We start from the raw sequence: 21,349 nt of genomic DNA, 5'->3' as shown, positions 1-21,349 counted from the left end.
GAACATTGTTAATAGCGTTCGTTAAACTCGTTATTCGTTAAACTTATTATTCGTTAAACTTATTATTCGTTAATCTTATTATTTGTTAAACTTATTATTCGTCAAACTTATTATTCGTTAAACTCAATATTCATTATACTTTGTAAAAGTCTTGTATATACGTGTAAATATAATCTCTGCTTCGTAAAACGATTGCTAATCCAAACGAAGAATCGTTACGCGCCCTAAATTCTAATGTTAACCCGACATATATAATTTAGATTCATATCTTTTAATAAGAAACAACGTAATTTATCATATGTTACAATCATATGTTACAATTGCCTTATAATTTTGAAACATTTTATACACGAACGTTTTACATATGCGAATAAAATATGTCTCGTTTCGATAAATTTTAACGCGTTTCGAGTGCATTTAAAATTCTTATCCTTTCTCTACAAATTTTTAGCACAAAATTTTAGTAATAATAATCATGAGCCGCACTATCGATCAATAATTTATACCATGGTTATATCGTACATAGTTCAACAAAAACCAATTGAACGCTATAAATACGTAATTCAGATATTTATCTACCGTAGCTTCTCTCGAAAAGCATCGATCACTCGAAGGGATATAAATAATTCAAATTTCTTTCAGCACGAAGATCAGTAATAGATCTACTAAAGATGATAACACGATTACAGAGTTACTTTTTAAAAGCACCGTTGCTGTACTAAACCCACGCTTCTCTCCATCTTTGATTTCCATCTTTACCTTATATAATTTCAATTAAGCGAACGTAAAATTATAGGCCCTTCGAATCGGACTTCCGGATCATCAGCAGAGCCATTCTCAATGGACGAAAGCCAATAAATAAAAAGAAAAGCACACGTATTCAACTTCCTTGTACCTCTTACGAAAAAGAAAACTTCTGAAAAGCGTAAAATGAAATCTTGAAAGTTTCCTAAACTTCCTTCCAAGAAATATACTCAAAACGCACACTCCAGAGAGCGATCCGGAGTTCGAACGAAACGTGATCAAATTTTAAAGAACGCTATATTTAATTACGCGGAAGTCCCCGGGCCAAGAGCGATAACAATCTTTTTGGAAGTCGTTAGCGTGAGAATCTCGCGAAGATTAATCTGTTCCTCCGATTAAATCTTGAAGTATTCTGTCGTAACGGTTCCGATAACCGCGACGATAATCGATCAAAGACCCCATAAAACAGCGGAAACGCTATCAGGATGATTAACATTTTCAGTGGCCTGCCCGACAGGAATGCTGCAACTTATCAATGGATTAGTGTATGCAGATACCGGATGCGTTACGGATGTTTGTGACTCGAGATGATGCATGAACATCGATACACCAGCTACTGTTAATGAGATACATTAATTAGCCGCTGTTAATGATCATTACAAAGCGTCTAGGAGCAAGACTGGGATAACGCGCACCGATCGATTCTTCGCTCAAATCAGTTTTGGCTTATCAATTTCTTCGATGCTGATAATGCGCTCCTTAATGTATCGGTCCGGCTGATTTAAAAGAAGAGGCTAACGTCGCGTCGGATAAACTCGATTACACATTCTATCGTAAATATGCACAAGTACCGCCAGATAAGAGGGTTATTTGGCTTCTTCGTATATTATTAGTTAGAAATTTAATTTACACGAAGGTTGGGTAGGGATGTACAAGTTGCGACTGAAATTTAAGGAATCGTATTATCAAAGTTGATAAGATGTATTGTGAAATGTTTGGGTGATATTTGAAACGTTAGTGGTGAATTGAAAAGAGAACGTTCGAAATAGATTTAGAAGAAAGCAGGAAATTTTCCGATCGAATAAAATTTTGTCCAGTTCGCTGTTGAGCGCCGAAGCGTGCAGACGTGTGTCTAGTACTCTGTGAAGTTCGTAAAACACGTGACGCCCATCCGTCGAAAGTGATTCGAAACAAACTTAACCCGAGTGTTTCATAACTAACCAGTGGAAAATCCAACGCTCCTAATCTCTGATCCGAATCATAGCCTTTCGACTAGTTACTTCAAATTGAATTAACTAGATTGATGATGGCCCAAGTATCCCAACCAGACTCTCTTGAGCAAATCCACAACTGCTCCGCTCTTCCTCCCCCGTGGCAAAAGGACAATATGTTCCTCCTAACATTCGAGACGAAAAACATCAAAAAGCGTAAGCTAGAAATAGCTAAAACTAACGCAATCACTAGCCAAAACGAACAGACAACAAGCGATGTAACCACCTATAATAGATACTGTTTGTTCGACCAATCGCGGGGAGACGTAGTCGCCAGAAGAGACGTCAACGGGAGTCGTAAATTCCCGTTACGATTATAACAATCGACACCACGACTTGATCGATCCCCTGATTTCCGTTGAGATAATAGGGGTGATTGAGTTTGTATAACACTGTGATTCACAGAATTATAAATTATATATTTCCAACACTTAGATTGCACTGATGAGCATAGATAGATAAATAATAACTTATCGCACGAAGATAAGATAGATATGTACGTTAGAGCAGGGCTCTTATAATTGGATTTAATGTATTAGTGGACGTAGCACTATAAGATATTTAGGAGAGGAAATGTATGCTCGACAATACCGAGACCGACTCTCGCGTTATGCTTAGACTGCCCCGATAGGCATTAGCGTTAGACTTAGTAGTTGACTTTTCCAATGATGTAGAAGAAGTGAAGTTGAGTGACGATGCTGTGTCGGAGGAAAGCTAGTGATGGGTATGTCTAGCGCACGGGATCATCGGATTTGTTCATGCCATTTTAGGTCAGGAAGTGAGGGCAGTATACATTGCCTCGGATTGGACAAACGAAGGTTGGTGGACTAGGAAGGGTCTCAACCGCCCTCGATAGAAAGTTGCTAGTAGGAAGCATCGTACGTGAGAAAAACTAACTTTTCCTTGTCAAGCCGTATTAAACAATAGTCTTTGGAAACTGATTTAGAAAAAACATTTGTTGGGTCTGAAGGACCTTAGCAGGCAAGTGACTCGGGTTTATGACGAGTGCTCTACGAACTTCCATCATTCCAGAAAGACTACCTCCAAGCAACAAACGTAGCAATAGAAGACTGTCATGACTCAATCACCACCTCAGCAGTATACTGCCCTCCCAGACACTCCATCGCCAAAGAAGACTTTGATAACTTCCTGGACACCCTGGGCAATAGATTCATAGTTGGAGGAGACTAGAACGCCAAGCACATCCAATGGGGCAGCAGACTGGTTACAGCAAGAGGCAAAAACCTCTTAAACAGCATAATAAACAACAACCTCAACTACCTCACCACATACGAACCCACATACTGGCCCACTGACGCCAACAAAATACCCGACCTTCTCGACTTCTTCATAACTAAAAATATCCCATCAAGACACGTCCAGATCTCTCCTCTGATCATTCTCCCGTGATAGCAACAGTCAGTTCAACAATCATCGAGAATACACCTAATGGCTCCATTCACAACCAACACACCAACTGGCAGCTCTTTAGAGAAGTCTTTACACACTCAACCTCAGCCTTAACTCCACTAAAAACAAAGGAAGAAATCGAAGCAGCCACGGAATACTTAAACACGAGCATAATAAACACAATCCGCCTCTCCACACCGACAAAGCCATCTAACAGCAAACAAGAATATCCCCAATACATACTAAAAAAATAGCAGAAAAACGTAGACTAAGAAGAGTATGGCAGACTCATAGAACACCGGAGGACAAACGCAAACTTAACAACGCAACTAGAAAGCTATCCAGAACCTTCAGAAACTATAAAAACGACTGTTTCCATAAATACCTCGCCAGCTTATCCCCCACAGCCGACGACAACTACTCACTATGGAAGGCCTCCAGGAAACTCACACGCCCACCACAAATAATCCCACCTATCCGCCGTCCGCAAGGTGGATGGGCGCGAAGCCCTATAGAAAAAGCCGACCTGTTTGCAGAACACTTGTCAAAAGTATTCAAACCCCATTCCCCCCAAGCCGCCGCGGACGTTACTGAATACCTGCACACCCCCTTCCAAATGTCCCCTCCTATCGAACCCTTCTCCTCTGCAGAGACTGTAGAAACAATCAGTCGCCTAAACCCCAAGAAAGCAGCAGGACACGACCTAATAGGCAATAGAGCAATCAAGGAACTTCCCACAAAAGGGATAGCACTCATCACATCGATTTTTAATGCTATCCTTCGCCTGGAACACTATCCTAAGGCTTGGAAAATCTCATTGATTACCCTCATCCCTAAACCCGGTAAACCGATATACGATACCTGCTCCTATCGCCCAATCAGTTTTTTACCTACCCTGTCCAAACTATTCGAGAAGATGCTCACGAACCGACTCCTTCCAATCCTAGAGAACTTGAAAACACTCCCAGATCACCAATTCGGCTTCCGAAAACATCATTCTACAGTAGAGCAAATCCACCGCCTAACTCATACGATCAGCCAAACACTCGAAAAGAAAAAATATTGTTCAGCGGTCTTCCTAGACATCCAACAGGCATTCGATAAAGTATGGCATGAAGGGCTACTATACAAACTTAAAAAGATCCTACCCCACCCCTACTACTCCATCCTAAAATCTTACCTAACCAATAGGCAATTCATGGTTAATTACCTAGACGCCACTTCCGCAACATTCCCAATAGAAGCCGGCATACCCTAAGGTAGTGTCCTTGGACCCCTACTGTACTCCATCTACACTGCCGACCTACCTATATCAAACGATATAACAATAGCGACATTTGCAGACGACACAGCGCTATTAGCTACCCACGCAGACCCGGTAATAGCCTCATCCACTCTCCAGCGAAGTCTCGACTCCATGGAAAAGTGGTTTCACAAATGGGTCTTCAAAGTCAACGAAAAGAAATCCTCACATGTAACCTTCACGCTCCGAAAACAAACCTGCCCCCAGGTCACCATCAGCAATGCAACAGTTCCTAGCAGGGACACAGTCCGATACCTGGGCATGACCCTGGACAGGAGACTAACGTGGAAGACACACATCTCAGATAAAAGGAAGCAACTAAAGGACAAACTAAAAAAAACTCTATTGGCTCACGGGCCGACGCTCCAAACTAAATATACAGAATAAAATTACCCTCTACAAGACCGTAATAAAACCTGTCTGCACCTACGGAATCCAACTATGGGGAACAGCAAGTAACTCCAACATTGAAATACTCCAACGCTTTCAATCGAAAACGCTAAGATCCCTAATTGACGCACCTTGGTATGTAACCAATGAAACAATACACCGCGACCTCAAAATACCCACCGTCAAAGAGGAAATAGCAAAATATAGCGACAGATATAGCAAAAGAATCAACAAACACCGAAACCCCCTAATCACTGGACTACTCGATACGACGGACCAGATTCGCAGGCTGAAGAGGCACTACCTGCTAGACCTAAACGTTAGATTCATTTAATTATCCAAATTAAGCATATGCACTTACTTATAATACTTATAAATTATACCTATCTATAATAAGTATTAACTTATTGTAAATAAACAGCCATGTCACTGCGCCACGCCAGAAAAATTACTGAAAATTCTCAACGCGAGAATTGATTGTAATTTCAACAAAAAAAAAAAAAAAAAAAAATGACGAATGCTTAAGGATATTGAGGGTACGCCGTACGGAAGAGCGGACATCTGGTGTCCGTCTGGCCCGCGGTGTGTGATCTGGGCCAGGCAGAGAGTCGCCCGGCGTAACAGATACTGAATATTAGAATCCACTAATGACTCCATGGACACAGCTGAAACACCAACAAACCAAAATACACGCAAAAATCCCCCTCCCCCACCTATCTTCATTGACGACGTCATCGACATTCAAACAATGGTAAATTCCATTGAGAAAGAAATTAACAAAGAAGACTACAAACTTAAAATAAACAATAACCAAGTCAAAATTCTGCTGACCAACCCAGAATCGTACAGGAAACTAACCAAGCTACTAAAAACCATTAACGCAAACTTCCACACGTATCAACTTAAGCAAGAAATACCTTTGCGAGTGGTACTACGCAACATCCACCACTCAACTAACTTGGACGAACTGAAGTCCGAACTCCTAAATCATGGCCACAAAGTAACAAACATAAGCAACATAAGACATAAAATCTCGAAAAACCCGCTATCCTTATTTTACATAGACTTAAAACAAAAGCCAAATAATAAACAAATTTACAACATCAATCGATTAATGAACTCAGTAGTCAAATTCGAACCTGCTCTTATAAAAAAGGGAGATAGTGCAATGTAAAAGATGCCAAAGATACGGCCACACGCAGAAATACTGCAACCGTAATTTCCGCTGCGTTAAATGTGCAGGTATACACCGTATTGAGCAGTGCACAAAATCTCCAGAAACCCCTGCGAAGTGCATCCTCTGTCAAGGAGACCACCCTGCGAACTATAAAGGTTGCTCTTCCTACAAAACCCTGTACACAAATAAGTACCCTAAACCCAGAGCAAAAGAGATAACCAACCAAGTACTCAGTCCTCAAAAATTCTCTATTACTTCAATGTTCTATGCCCAAGCAGTCCAAGGAAATCAAAACAATCCGAAAACCCATAGGGACCATTCTCATAATAACGTTCTCAGTTCACAAAACACGGATAACTTCTCCAGACTCGAAAAATTAATCGAAAAACAATCAGAACAAATTAATAACTTACTATCATTATTAACACTCATCATGGATAAATTAATACGACCCGACGCAAAGTAAAACCAAGACGCATAGCTGTTTGGAATGCCAACGGTCTAGCTCAACACGAATAAGAACTAGAACTCTTCTTAAAACAACAACAAATCAACGTAATGCTCATATGTGTGAAACTCACTTCACCGACAAAAATTACCTGAAAATAAACGGTTATAACTTCTACCATACCCAACATCCCAGTGGAAAGGCCCACGTCGGCACCGGAATTATTATCAAAGCCAGTATTAAGCACTACGAACTTCCATCATTCCAGAAAGACTACCTCCAAGCAACAAACGTAGCAATAGAAGACTGCCATGGTACAATCACCACTTCAGCAGTATACTGCCCTCCCAGACACTCCATCGCCAAAGAAGACTTTGATAACTTCCTTGACGCTCTGGGTAATAGATTTATAGCCGGAGGAAACTATAACGCCAAACACACCCAATGGGGCAGCAGACTGGTCACAGTAAGAGGCAAAAATCTCTTAAATAGCATAATCACCAACAATCTCAACTACCTCACCACATATGAACTCACACACTGGCCCACCGACACTAACAAAATACCGGATTTACTTGACTTCTTCATAACTAAAAATATCTCGCCAAGATACGTCTAAATCAACTCCTCGGCTGATCTCTCCTCTGATCATTCTCCCGTGATAGCAACAAGCAGTTCAACAATTATCGAGAATACACCTAATGTCTTTATTCATAACCAACTCACCAACTGGCAGCTCTTTAGAGAAGTCTTTAATCACTCAACTTCAGCCTTCACCCCACTAAAAACAAAGGAAGATATCGAAGCAGACGCGGAATACTTAAATACGAGCATAATAAACGCTATCCGCTCCTCCACACCTACCAAGACTTCTATCAGCAAACGTGAATATCCCCATCACATATTAAAAAAATAGCAGAAAAACGTAGACTAAGAAGAGTATGGCAGACCTACAGAACACCGGATGATAAACGCAAACTAAACAACGCAACCAGAAAATTAACCAAAATCATCAAAAATTATAAAAATGACTGTTTTCATAAATATCTCGCCAATTTGTCCCCCACAGCTGACTGCAACTACTCACTATGGAAGGCTTCCAGGAAACGCACACGCCCCCCGCAAATAATCCCTCCAATCCGCCGTCCGCCAGGTGGATGGGCGCGTAGCACTATAGATAAAGCCAACCTGTTTGCTGAATACTTGTCTAAAGTATTTAAACTCCATTCCTCCAAAGTTGCCGCGGACATTACTGATAACCTGCACTCTCCCTTCCAAATGTCTCCTCCTATTGAACCCTTCACTTCTGCCGAGATTGTAGAATCAATCAGTCGCCTAAATCCCAAGAAAACAGCGGGGCATGACCTAAGAGGCAATAAAGCAATCAAGGAACTTCCTATAAAAGGAATTGCACTCCTCACATCGATTTTTAACGCAATTCTTCGCCTTGAATACTTTTCTAAGGCCTGGAAAATTTCACTGATTACTCTCATCCCTAAACTCGGAAAACTATATGAAACTAGCTCTTATCGCCCAATTAGTCTTTTGCCTACCCTACCCGCAAACTTTAAGACTATTTGTTTTAACACGTACATTACCAACGAATATTTTTTATAATCAGTATAGAATGAATTCATGCGTAATATCTCAGGAAAAAAATACTCATAAGTACCACTACAATTCCAAGCATGTTCGATGTTTTAATGAAAACGAAACTTTAAAGTACCTTTAGCACATAATACGTTAAATTACTTTACAGAAGCGATCTACCATAAATCAAAGAATATATCGAAAAATGTAACACGTAATTTTTCCTGTTATCCATTTAGCATAAACTAAACTTACAAATGACAATGAATGTTTGTGTATCGCGTATGTATAAAAATGTATGGTTAGTTAATTTGTTGATTATTGCAAATTGCACAGGACCGAACGTAATTCTGTTTGCACCGGGATAGTAGTCTAGGACGAATACGCCTTGTCAGATGATTAACAATCCGTTACTAAATTTACTCGACTAATAAGTTTTCCGAAGCATTTATTTCAACGGAAGTACTATTTATCATCCGTCTCTGTATCTCTGTTTCGGAGTTTAAACTCCGCACAAAGCCTAACTTACATGTGTCGCTATTAAAAGCTCAAATTTTCCTCTTCTATCTAAATTAGTCCAATTAAATACTCTCGCCTTATTAACAGCCGTGCACCCGTGTGTTCCTTAAAGGTACATGCGAGGGAAAGAGCTTCGTCCTCTGATGAAAATATAATTAAGGAACTTGCTTCGCGGCATTCGACACAATCTGATAAATGAAATAAATGAAAAGAATTTTGTCGAAAATTTTATTCAATGATATTGTACGTAGTATTGTAATTAGTATTGAAATTTAAAAGTAGGGAGATACACAGAATACATATAATACGCAAAGTGTAATATTCTTCTTCCTATTACTATGAATTCTATTCTGTATCTTCATGTGATTACATTATCTGAGTTCATCTTTTCCTTTTTTTTTATTATTGTCAACGAAATTTCTTAATTTCGAGGAACCTATGCAAGAATCATTGGTAATAGAGAGAGAGAATCATTCTCAAGTCTTACTCTCTGTTGATACAAGAACGAGATTGAGATATTTAGAATTCAAAGACTGTAGCAGAATCAGCTTCGCATAAATGCTAGCAAATAAATTCAAAGATAGTTGGATTATGATTTTATAAATTATTAAATTGTTTGATAAGTTCTTAGCGCAATTTAAACAGAAAAATATCGTTTCTTTCACATGGACGTAAAATTTGTTCAAACTCATCGAAGAGAGAAAAGAAAGATCATTTGGTAAAATTCATAACGAACCGATTTTAGTCCTACCAAAATAAAAAACTATTCGAAAAATCCAATATATACAGTGGCGGACGAAAAAAAGTTTATAAAGTACAAAATATAAATTGACACCAAAATTAAAAAAAATGGATCTATACATAATAAGAGCAATTATATTCTGTCTTCTTATTTATTATATTCAATAATATATGGCTGTTACTAACATGGTAACATATATTCAATACAAAAAATTACTCAAATTCATAGTGTATCGATTTTAAACTTAGTTTTATCCGCCGCTGCGTACAGATATAAAATATCATTGCGTAAATATAAAACAAGTTTACAAAAAAAGCAAACACCACGAGATGTTGAATGATTTTTCAAGTCGGAAAAGCGACCAAGAAAAGTGGAACAAGTCCGGAAATAGCGACGATTTCATGAATGACTTGTTTCGTCTCTTCGCAATAACATTATACCGAACGACGGCTGAATTATGCATCCGGGTAACATAAATCGCTATGATAGTTAGCACAGACACTTAGCACGTGGCAGGGTCATAGCCGATCCGTCATTAATGCTTAATGGACGGCATTAATTCGTTATTGTCGGTGGACGATGGTGGGAGGAATCGATAGAAAGTCGCTGGCGTAGTTGCTGTGAATTCGTAAACGCAACAATATGTTGGCGATCGGGCACGACATTAATGTGACGTCAATCCACATCTGAGGCCAGATGTGTGCAGGTCCTCACCGCATACCCTCAATAACCTCAAGGACCCACCATAAACTTGGACTTTTAGTTTATTAACCCTGTAAGTGTTATTGGTTTATGGATGGTCCTTGGAACAGTCCTTAGATTTATTATACGTTCGTACAAATTACGGGGGAATCCTCCTATTTTTATTTATTAACGTAGACTACAACCAATTCGCATTGCGGATCGTTACCCTCACTTTTCCTAACGAAAAGTATGAACAACGAATCCGCGTTGTTAGTTCAAAGGGCACATCCACACCGAGCTTTCCTCCGTAATAATACGAGAACACCTCGGGACTGAAATTACAAACTCTCATCAGTCAACATCTCTCAGATCAGTCGCGTAAACTGTGCTTATAAAATTGTGTTATTTAATAAAGTTCGATAGAAAAGAAATATAAAGTTGTGCTACGGCTCAACCTTCTTGTCTTTAAAACCTAAGCCTTAATTTTACGTGACACTAACCCCGTTACCGGCCAGGAAAAATGAGAATAACCGTGGGGCTGGTGCAGAACGTCTCTCCGGATCAGAGACTTGGAAACTCAATAACGCAGGAAAACGCATCGAGAAATCTGTCGAAATAAGTGAAACACGATGTCGCCAGGTTTTTCGAGATATTTCCGTGTCTTCGTACGTTTTTACGGGATTAACGTCAGCAACGATCGATCGGTAAACAGTTCGGATTGTGGATTATGGAGTAGTTCTTAATTTACTTTACCCTTACTTTATAATATTGAATCGTGTATGAAGATATTTTTACAAATTCCATATAGCTTAATAATATGAATAATATAAATCTTGTATCAGACATTATTTTTTGTCCCCGCGTTTGATGTCGATTCAATTATATTCAAACGAGAGTTAAGAAAACTCAATTTTCTATCTTTCGAAAAGAGAACTTTTTTCAATTAACCTGACATGATTCTGAAAAAAAATTTATTTAACATAGGCGAGAAATGAAAAAATCAATTGATCGTTTTATACGACATAAAATTATTAAATTATTAAAATTATACGTAGTTTTATTATAAACACCTTAAACTTATTGAAACTAAATGATGTCTTAGATGATAATCTTAGTCCTTGGATCCTTAAGACTATTGAGTGTACGCAATAAGGATGAGCGGACATCTGGTTTCCATCTTGCCCGCGGTGTGTGGCCTGGTCTAGGTAGAGTGTCGTCCGACGTAACAAAAGACAAAAAATAAATTTTTGTTTATTCCATGTTTGAGTATAATTGGAAATTTATAGGAGTTTTTGAAATAGAAGATTATAGTCTAAAATGTATCACTTATCGATAATTCGCTAATATTAGTAATTAATAAATGATTATCCAAAAGATCCCAGAGTAGAGAATGTATTTTTTTAAAAGACAAAGCACGTTATTTTCGACTGTGAGACGAACATTTGACATCACTATTTCACTATTACGGTTCTTTCAACTTAACCACTTAATATTTCAGAAATCGTTCGAACCAGCTACTAAAACTAAAACTAAAGAGAACTAAAAGTTTTTCTCTGAAGATTAATGATACTCTCATTTTTCGATGGATCTAAAATACAATATGAAAGCACTTAACCTTCCTGACACTTCTATCCTACGATATATCCACAGCCCAAGCACAGTACAATCGCTAAAACGAAGTTTGGGGGTGATGTGGCCCTGCCAGATGAAAAGAGAATTCACGTTTTGTCCCGGGACTACCGGTGGACTCGTCAGTAAGGCTATGCCTGGTAGTCCCTGCCTTAGACGTAGAAGAAGTCTCGTTAGGTGCGGTATTTGTATCGTGACACCGTATATTCGACCGCTAGCGAGACAGACAGACTCGCTGTCATCGTAGTAGCCCTCTGTTGTTGGCGGTTGGTACCCGCGGATCGCCCAGGAGGTGTTACGACCGCGTTGATACCTCGACCTGTCGGCGTCCTGTTGGTACCGATCCGCCAAAGAAGAATTAACCGTATCCGTCAGTCAATCTTCTTTCTCTCTGAGAAACGAAGACGATATGGTCACGTAAACATTCGTAAATTTATGCAAATTGTCGAAAACGGAAAACGCCGTAAAGGTTTTGCCAATTAATTTTTATCGGACTATCTCATCAAGTAACAGACAGCTACTGAATTTATCGCTCTCATTATACGTTATACGACACGATATTTCATTCCACTAAATGTTAATCTCCTTTCTTCCTATTATCAATCACAATTATCACGGAAATTATATCCAGATGTGACAAACACAAATAACATTTAAATTATCGATTCATCGATAATTACGTATCGCTCTACTGTCAGAAGATTCTGAATTTTTGTTTTACTACTATGATAAATTATACTATAGCAAGTTTCGTCCAGACTCAAAAAATGTATTTGAATAACAGATACATCGCGAAAACCTACTATAAATCAGAGACACAGAAAGGAGTTTTATAATTTGAAAAAAAAGAAAGGTCGTTTATTGTAGCGCTATAATATATTTCAACTTTTTCAGACTTCTTAAAACTATAGAATCCAAATGGGAGAAGAAATAGCGAGGAAAAATAATATCGGTCAAATATTCTTGGAATTCCTCTTAATAATCTCAATATGAATTTGATGAAATTCAGTAATGCGAATTGATTAGAAAAAAACATTAGAAACAAAATGTTGACGGACGTTGATCCTTAATGGGTTAAAGAATCGGCGAAAATTATTATTTTCACTCACGAATATAATTATCCATAAACTTTTCGCTTCAAACAAAGACAAGTATTTATACCGTATTTTATGTAGAGCAATAGCAGATTGTATTTCAATAATTCTCTCTATACTTGTATAGAGGAAATACTGATAAAATAATAACTGTGATGTTCCTGGTATTAAAGGACACAAATAAGTCCTCAAATTATCGAGTAAATAATTCACGAAGAGAAAGATAACTAAAGACAATTGTCTGTCGGATTATCCTTTATTCGAGACGATCCTCGAAGAAATCGGAGGTCGATCGTTATTTCCAACAGCTTCCGCTGTTGACATTCAGCTACAACGATACCTAGAGAGAGGAGAATACTTGGTGTAACCTGACAGAAGATCCCATGCGACCTCGACTTTGGGACGGAAGTCTCGTTCAGTTCGCCTAGAAATTCAATAATACTTTGTATGTGGAAGCGGAAAGTAAAAGAATGTATAGGTACATACAGATCGTACACTGACAACAGCAGAAGGAGGACGAGCAAAGGACTGTGAGTAGAAAAGGGGCTAACCTTTCATTGATTAGATCACTCAGAAAATTCTACGCGATATCCGACACCCGCCTACCGTAACCTCCGCACTTTTTCCATTCCCCTACACGTGAAGAACTTTCGTCGCTCATTCCTCCCTCTGACTTCCGTTTTCGAACGGTGATCGCCAAGTTAGGACTTTTTGATGTTAAGTTTCTATTCTCGTCATTTTTGTTGATCAGTTAGCAGATTGAAAATAGTAAGATCTTAATGTAAGTACGTCCGGGCGGGGGAGGGAGGTAATTTTGAGAAGTAGATGAAATTTCTGCATTGAGAGCAGCGAATTTTTAATCGCCAATTTTGTTTTGTAACTTGAAAATAATCAACTTTTGATGGTGGTATTTTTTGAGGAATTAAATTTTCAATAGCCAATTTTAACTAGGTATTGAAAATAAGAAACATCTAAGAGTGGTATTTTTTAAAGGAATAATCTCGGGAGATGGAAGAGCTTTTTGCTTCGAGAACAGTGAATCTTCAATTACTATTTGTGTCTGTAAATTGAGAATAATGAACATTGTATCGTGCCGTGCGGTGGGGGAGGGGTTGATTATAAGAAGCAGAAGGAATCTGTGCGTTGCGAAAAGTGAATTTTGAATAATTACATTTCTCCGTAAATTGAAAGTAATGAACTTTAGATGATGGCATTTTTCAGAAGATTGATTTCGAGAAGTAGAAGGGATTTATATGTTACAAATAGTAAGGTAAAAATACAATTATTTTCATTTTAATGGGAAAATACGTGAGCTAATTTTTTCAATTATAGTAAACTTATTGGTAATGGTAAAAGGATTAACCTCTTAGACATAGTCTGTTTTATGAGCATTATGAGTTCATATCAGTGGTAAAGGGGTGCACCTTAATGATGTTAGTATCCTTCGACAGCAGATAGCTTCCTATCCATATACCATATATACTTTCTATATACATATACACGCATATGTATATGTATATATTATGTATTATATATTACCACGAAATCTGATGCTGTTCCTGGCTTGCGGTTGACAAGGACTTGGAAATGACGTAGGGACATCGATGATATCATTAATGCTTAATCATGGATAGTGCTCCATAATCGTGTTACCTTTGTCCTGTACGAATATTAGATAGCAGTCGATCACTCATCTACAAAGTCGCGAATCGAAAGGCTCAACTTACGTTCCACCGTTCAAAGCCTAGTGCTACTATCAAGAGACTTTTGACGCGGGAAAATCATCGATGTGGATCGTTGATTTCCTTAGAAACACGCATACTACTAATTTTATCTATAATTCCAAATAATCCATTTCCTTTAAAATATTTTACATTCCAGATATCCCGATGACAGTAAATGCAGTATTTTTGTAGTAACGATTTTTGGAAAATGAAGGGACATTTAGATGTTTTGCCGTTTATTAAAATATTTATTAAGAAAAATTTTCTACTTTCAGAACAAAAAATTCATTAATAATCGTAAAAACGTAAATAAAAATCGTAATTAAAAGTTATCGCAAATTTGGTATAGTGTATTTATCTTTTAATAATGATTCTGATAAGAATGAAGAAATAGAATGTTTAGAAAAAGTAACCATAGATACTAATTGATTTTCGAAGATAAAAGAATATTTAAATATAATTTGTGTATATTAAAATATAAAAAAGAAGTAATAATAGATAATGAAATTTCCTATTCCTAGATATATATATATATATCAATTAAAATTAAGACATATTTTTCTGTATCAATAAAATTTCACGTCAAACCATAAAATTTATAAGAAATAATAAAATATCTAGGGAAAGGGACACCGTAATACTCAATGGATAGTGGAAATCGGAACTGTATATGCATTTCTATTTCTCTTTCAGTCACTCCAGTCTGTCACCACGGTCAGGTAAAGGTGTTCGGTGTGGCACGACAGGAAACCACGAGGATACCGTGCGAGCTGGAGGCAAATCCATCGGAAGTAACATTTACGTGGAAATTCAATAACACAATGGAGGCGATCGACATACCACAGGCACACGTCACCAGCGAACGAACACGTTCCACAGCCTCTTACACACCGATGACAGAGTTGGACTATGGTACTTTGCTTTGTTGGGGCACCAACGATCAGGGTACCCAGCTCGAGCCCTGTGTCTACCATATTGTGCCGGCTGGTGAGAGTTCTTCACATTATAAATAGAGACTTAATAGAATATTATCACATTAACAAATATAATTTTATCAGTTCGATATTTTAAATCCATTCCCTTTATACTTTTTCAATTTCATGTTCGGTTATGGAAAACATTTGCTTTGTATTTTTATTTTCGCTATATTTAATTTCTTCTAAATTTTTTTCTGAGACATTTTAAGATGGGGAAGCAAAATTCTCTTTTCCTAGATTATTTTCATAAGGAGAAGCATTTTTATAAACATACTAATATGTACCATACTACTTTAAACACTTTGTTGATGCTGTTACTTCATATAAAGAAATAATCCGCATTAAAAGCATTAAAGAATTCCTATAAATTACAGCATCTATATTTTTTGTCACAGAATATTATCAAATACGACAATTAATGAAAACTTCCAAACAGCAAACCATAAATTCCTTAACACTGAAACAAAAAGAACATACTTTACGTTCCTTCCTCTGCTCCCTTTCAAAAATGCTTTTACCTAGCTAACAATCAAAAAGAAAAAGTAAAGAAAGTCAAATTCAAACATTTGGAAAAATATCCATGTTGAGAAATATCATGCTAAAAATGAACAACACTAAGAACAGCGGACAGCTTTCGTTGAACATTAAAACATTCATTCTTAACAAGCGGCGTTTCAAATGCGTCGAGGTATTCGCGGGTGTCTTCGGATAATCCTTTAATTCCAAAGAGAATTCGCATTACCGTGAATAGAAAATGCGAGAACGTTAACATAATACGCGTTGAAAATATACCTCCATGTGAAAATTCCATTCGGTTCTTGAAATCACGCAACGTGGCTACCTTCGCAGGAAAGAAGCTTCGCTCTTGATTATGCAACAGTTTGTAGGACGGAAATGAAGATTTTTAGTAAACATAAATCGTGAGGATTTATTGGCCGCGGAGAGGGGAGTGGAAAACTGGCAAGTAAGGTATAGAACTGCAGAGTAATCCTGGGAAATGTGTCTCCCGTGGGATGGTTGATAGACGTAAATTAGATTTAAAAAGTTTCCTCATTATGCAGATTAGAAACAACGACAGCCGACTTCGTAACCGAACATCCGTTTCCTTTCCGATGTCTCGCTCCTTTTTGCGTTTGACGACCTCTTAACGAAACGTCACGGGAAAGAACGACCACCCTTTCGTGTTCGATCGGAGAAGTTGCGAAGTAGAATTTTCTCAATGTAACATATTGCCAAGATTGTTACAGAGAAACCGTAGATTCCTCTGTGTTCGATCCAAGAAATAAGGAAGTGGAATTTTCTCGATGAAACGTGATGTGTAAGACAAATTAAATTTTGAAGATTCCTACAGAAAAGTCAATCAGTTCAATGCATTTGATCGGAAGAATGACAAAATGAAATTTGCCCAACGGAACATGTTACCTAACATAAATTAAATTGCAAGAATTGTCACGGACACAATTTTGAAGTCTGTTAGTCAGGTGATCAATCCTTTATTATAATATGACGAAAGTAAATCATCTGTAGGATTTATATGAATTGTTCATATTATTATGAATATTACGTGCTTTCCTTTTTGGCGAACAACGACATTTTTACAATACCTGTAATATCGTGATATAATGTATTTACAAGGAATGGATGATACAGATGTTGATCGGACAGAAAAAGACGATTGTTGTTCAACCTGAACTATTCATACCAAACGTACAGAAAACAGCACAACTAAATAATTAGCTAACGACTCGACTCTCACAAAATGCATTCAACACTCTCTCGGCAACGCCACTCGCAAACTCTGTCTCCGCTCAACTCGCACTCGGCTCCTCGACTGACTCTCTGGCTGTTTTAGCACTCTATTGTCTTTTGCTGGGCCCACCGCACACGTGTTCTACAGACGCTCGTAGCCAGGGTCACGTAGGTCTTTTCGGCAAAGCTATTTACCTGAAGGACCCGGTAATGCATTGATGGAGCCGACAGCGCCTCGGCTCTCGCTACATTGTCTGTAGTTAGCTCGACGTTTCTTGGGCCCTTCTCCCCGATACTACATACCTATTCCTAAATATTTTTCCCACTCTTTTTTGCCAGCTCCTTTAAGATTTTGATGTTGTATAGTACTTGCAGATTAAATTTCGTTCGTATACATTTAGCACTGTAAGTTTGTACATATAACATACAATGGCACATATTTGAATATATTCAATAATATAGAAATTCTTGCTCCTTTTATAATTACTTTCCAAATGTCCGAATATTTTCATCTTCCACTGTAACTGTTTCCAAGAGAATGGATATATCTACTAAAAAATCTACGTATCTATACATCTATTAAAAATCTAAACGTCGGCTTTGCCAAACGTTTCCCAATTCCGTAAACTTTCACGAGTATGATGCCAACAGCGGATCTCTCGAACCACTTTCGCTAAGTCCTATGAAACATGTGAAAACGCGAATGAACTGTACCGTATCGAGGACGTGCGAGGATATGACATCGTAGATGGCCGCGTGACTACGTGGCAAACGCACTTTAGTACCGTAGGTGGGGATTAAACCAGTGAAATGACGCAATAAAAAGCGCTATTAAAGAGGAAGTTGCATAAAACGTAGTCGTCCAAGGAGAACTCAGCCCCATCTCGAAAGGAAAACCTAACTAAGCTCGTATCTGTTAATTAAAGACGACTGAGAAACGGCGTCGTTTGATAACACCAGTTTCACCGGTTCGTACGTGAACTGGGAGACACTCGAAGATGGTCTCTCTTGCCTTTCAGTATTCAGTTCTCGTCTAAAGGAGGCAGACGTTTGTCGTCGTAGTTTCATCAACTTCGGACCGCTTCATCTCTTGCCTGCTCGACGCAATCACAGGTCAGCTATCCCAGAGAGCTCCCCTGCCAGCATACACCAAACGACGCTACGGCTACGTCGAACAGAGATAGCTTTACTACGTCTTTAACCGACAGAGTTGTTACTTTTTAAACGATCGTTTTTCGCAAGCGAGAAAATGGAAGTTTCCGTAGGAAAGATCAGTAAAAGGAGTGGAAAGTGTGTGTACCAGATAAGACGTGATATGTTCGGACGTGATTTAAAAGTTCACATCGAATCATACTTGTGGAATGCTACATAGATCGTGTTGAATATTTTAAGGAGAGACATTTTAAGTGGAGTCTTTCTAAAACGCGTAGAATTTTAAAGAAGCTTTCAAACATTTTATAAATTTCCAAAAATTTCCATTCATACTCGTAGTACTGTATTAGAATCGGTGGAATTATGTGATACATAAAATAGTACGAAACAATATAAAAAAAACAATATGATCTTTTTTATTGTGCCGCATCATAGCTACTTTGTTATATATGTAACGATTTGTGGGCGGATATGTAGTTACTAATAAAAATATCTCAACTAATAAATTTACAATTTGGAAAAATATAACCAAAAATATTAAATAATACTAAACTTCACCAGATATCAAACTATACAAGTTCTTCGATAAAGATCTTGGTTAGAAGTGCATCAAATATGCGATTGAAACGTATCATTAATTTGACCGAACGTTTTCCTTCATAACTGCTTTACGCATGTTTATAACATATTATATTTTTTATCACAGTGGCTACAAAAATTGTTAGCACCTACCCTTATTTTCCAATGAAACATTTTTAACGAGGCTCTATATTTCACTTCTTAATACATTTTTACATTCCTACGAAAGCACCATCGAATGTTACAAAATTTGGACCTCGTTAAATAGTATGTAAATGCTATAGTAAATGCAATAATGTACCACTAAAACGGAAAAACTACTTTCTAAGCCATTATATACGTATATTCGTGACACAATCTCACAATGGGTTACTGAAAATACACGCTACGTTGCCTAGACACTACGAACCGTAGAAACTTGTGATTCGAGTCGCGATCGTACTAATTATTCGGCTTTGCAGGTCACCCAGACACGCCACACAATTGCTCTCTTCTGAACCAGACAACGGACTCGCTATACGTGGAGTGCACAGAGGGGTTCGACGGTGGTCTGCCGCAAAAGTTCACGATACAGGTGGACCGTGAGGTGGGAACCAGCAGTACGTCGTCGAAACCGAGCACGACGGTCTACAATCAAACGAGCAAAGTACCGTCTTTTTCGGTGAGCAACCTCGAGCCTGGCACCACCTACGATGTACACATATACGCGAGCAACAGCAAAGGCCGCAGCGAGACGGTTCACTTCCGTGCAACTACGCTGAATCTACCCGAAAGGCGAACAGGTGAGTTTCAATCTCGAGTTTCAATCCAACTCGAAATAATATTCAAAATTAATACATGAGCAGCCTATTTCTCACGAATAAGGATCGATCGTATGAGATCGATCGTTAAAATTAACGTGCCACACACTTGTGACCTCATTCGAGCACTGTCTGCTACGCTGCACGGCCTTGCATCGTAGAACTCACGTGATTATCTATATTTCTTCTTTTTTAATGCTCCCACCCCTGTTCGTCCTCCATTTTTCTGACTCTTTCTCTCTGTCACGAACATAGATATATACGCGTGGCCCGCCTCTTTCCATGGTTCCGTTCCAACCATTGATCTCTCTGCTGCTCCTCATCGACCCTCCCGTTCTACTGCCACCCCCTCCCCCCATTAGAGAAATACTCTCTCCGGCCGGTTTATTTACGATCCACAAGGCAAGAACGAACAAACGCTGCAATACAGGCGTCGATGAGTCTTCCGTGGACCAACTTTATATACCTGGAAATCCGAAATGGAACCTGACAGGGTTTTTCTCTAGAGAACCATCATGTTGCTGAAGGATTTTGACGGTTAAATGACGATTCGATGGTATTCTGTGATTTTCTATCTTTCCTTCTTCTTTCTTTTTCTTTGCTGTTAAGATTGTTCCATCCGTAAGCAGACAGAATGTCGTTCGCGTTAGGGATGAGAGCGAAGCAAAATGTAGAAATTTATTAGAATATATCATTTAATATCCTAATTTCTGTATATGTACACTTTTCAGATTGGTTTCAAATTTATAACCATCGTAACATTGTTACATGAGGTTTCAATTTTCAGCGCTAATGTAATATCAAAATATTTTATATGACACATACAGCATATATGTATAACATTTTCATAGCTATCAGTGCAGTACAGTTATCAATACAGTTTATCATTAAGTGAAGAACAGATCTTGCATCGTGTTGCAAAGCGTGCTTTTCTCAAAGAGTTCACATAGTTCCATTATCTTGATTAGACTGCAGTTTTACAAAGAAAAAAGTGTCAGTTAGTGTCGACATTGTCACATTGCAGCGTTTACTTGGTCTCTGGTATCGTAGACGCGCGATTAGGCGTTCGATATCGATCGTTTCGACCCTCGATCACCATCAGTCAACCCAAATCGACGGACTTCCGGCCCCTGTCGAACTCGATTATCGTCCCCTATGCTCTACACAGTTCACATCTCGTCAGTCATAGTGACACCACGAACGAAAAATGTATCCAAACCACCATTCTAACGATTCTACGGATTTGACAATGAGAAAAATCTATACATCTTTTTCTAAATTAATTCTTTCTGCATTAACACTTTTCGTTCTCTTTCTCTCTTCTTTCTTATATGGTACTGTATTCACTAGTTAGTTTGTGGAATTAA

The 21,349-nt window shown here is 38.2% G+C and overlaps 1 protein-coding gene across 4 annotated transcripts in view; it reads left to right on the top strand.

Annotated features, from left to right (window-relative positions):
• The window catches only part of LOC117236652 (hemicentin-2-like), a 574,361-nt gene that overhangs the window by 529,669 nt on the left and 23,343 nt on the right, over positions 1-21,349 (top strand). For all 4 annotated transcript variants that reach the window (XM_033499780.1, XM_033499782.1, XM_033499779.1 and 1 more), the window contains exons 11-12: positions 15,419-15,712; positions 19,644-19,964. In XM_033499780.1, coding sequence (XP_033355671.1) covers positions 15,419-15,712; positions 19,644-19,964 — 615 coding nt within the window. The remainder of the gene's footprint in view (positions 1-15,418; positions 15,713-19,643; positions 19,965-21,349) is intronic.

This window comes from Bombus vosnesenskii, unplaced genomic scaffold (genome assembly GCF_011952255.1).
Source record: "Bombus vosnesenskii isolate JDL3184/JDL3185 unplaced genomic scaffold, Bvos_JDL3184-5_v1.1 scf7180000013351, whole genome shotgun sequence".
NCBI lineage: Eukaryota > Metazoa > Arthropoda > Insecta > Hymenoptera > Apidae > Bombus > Bombus vosnesenskii.
Note: the sequence above shows the minus strand (reverse complement) of the source record. Positions and strands in the feature narration are given on the sequence as shown.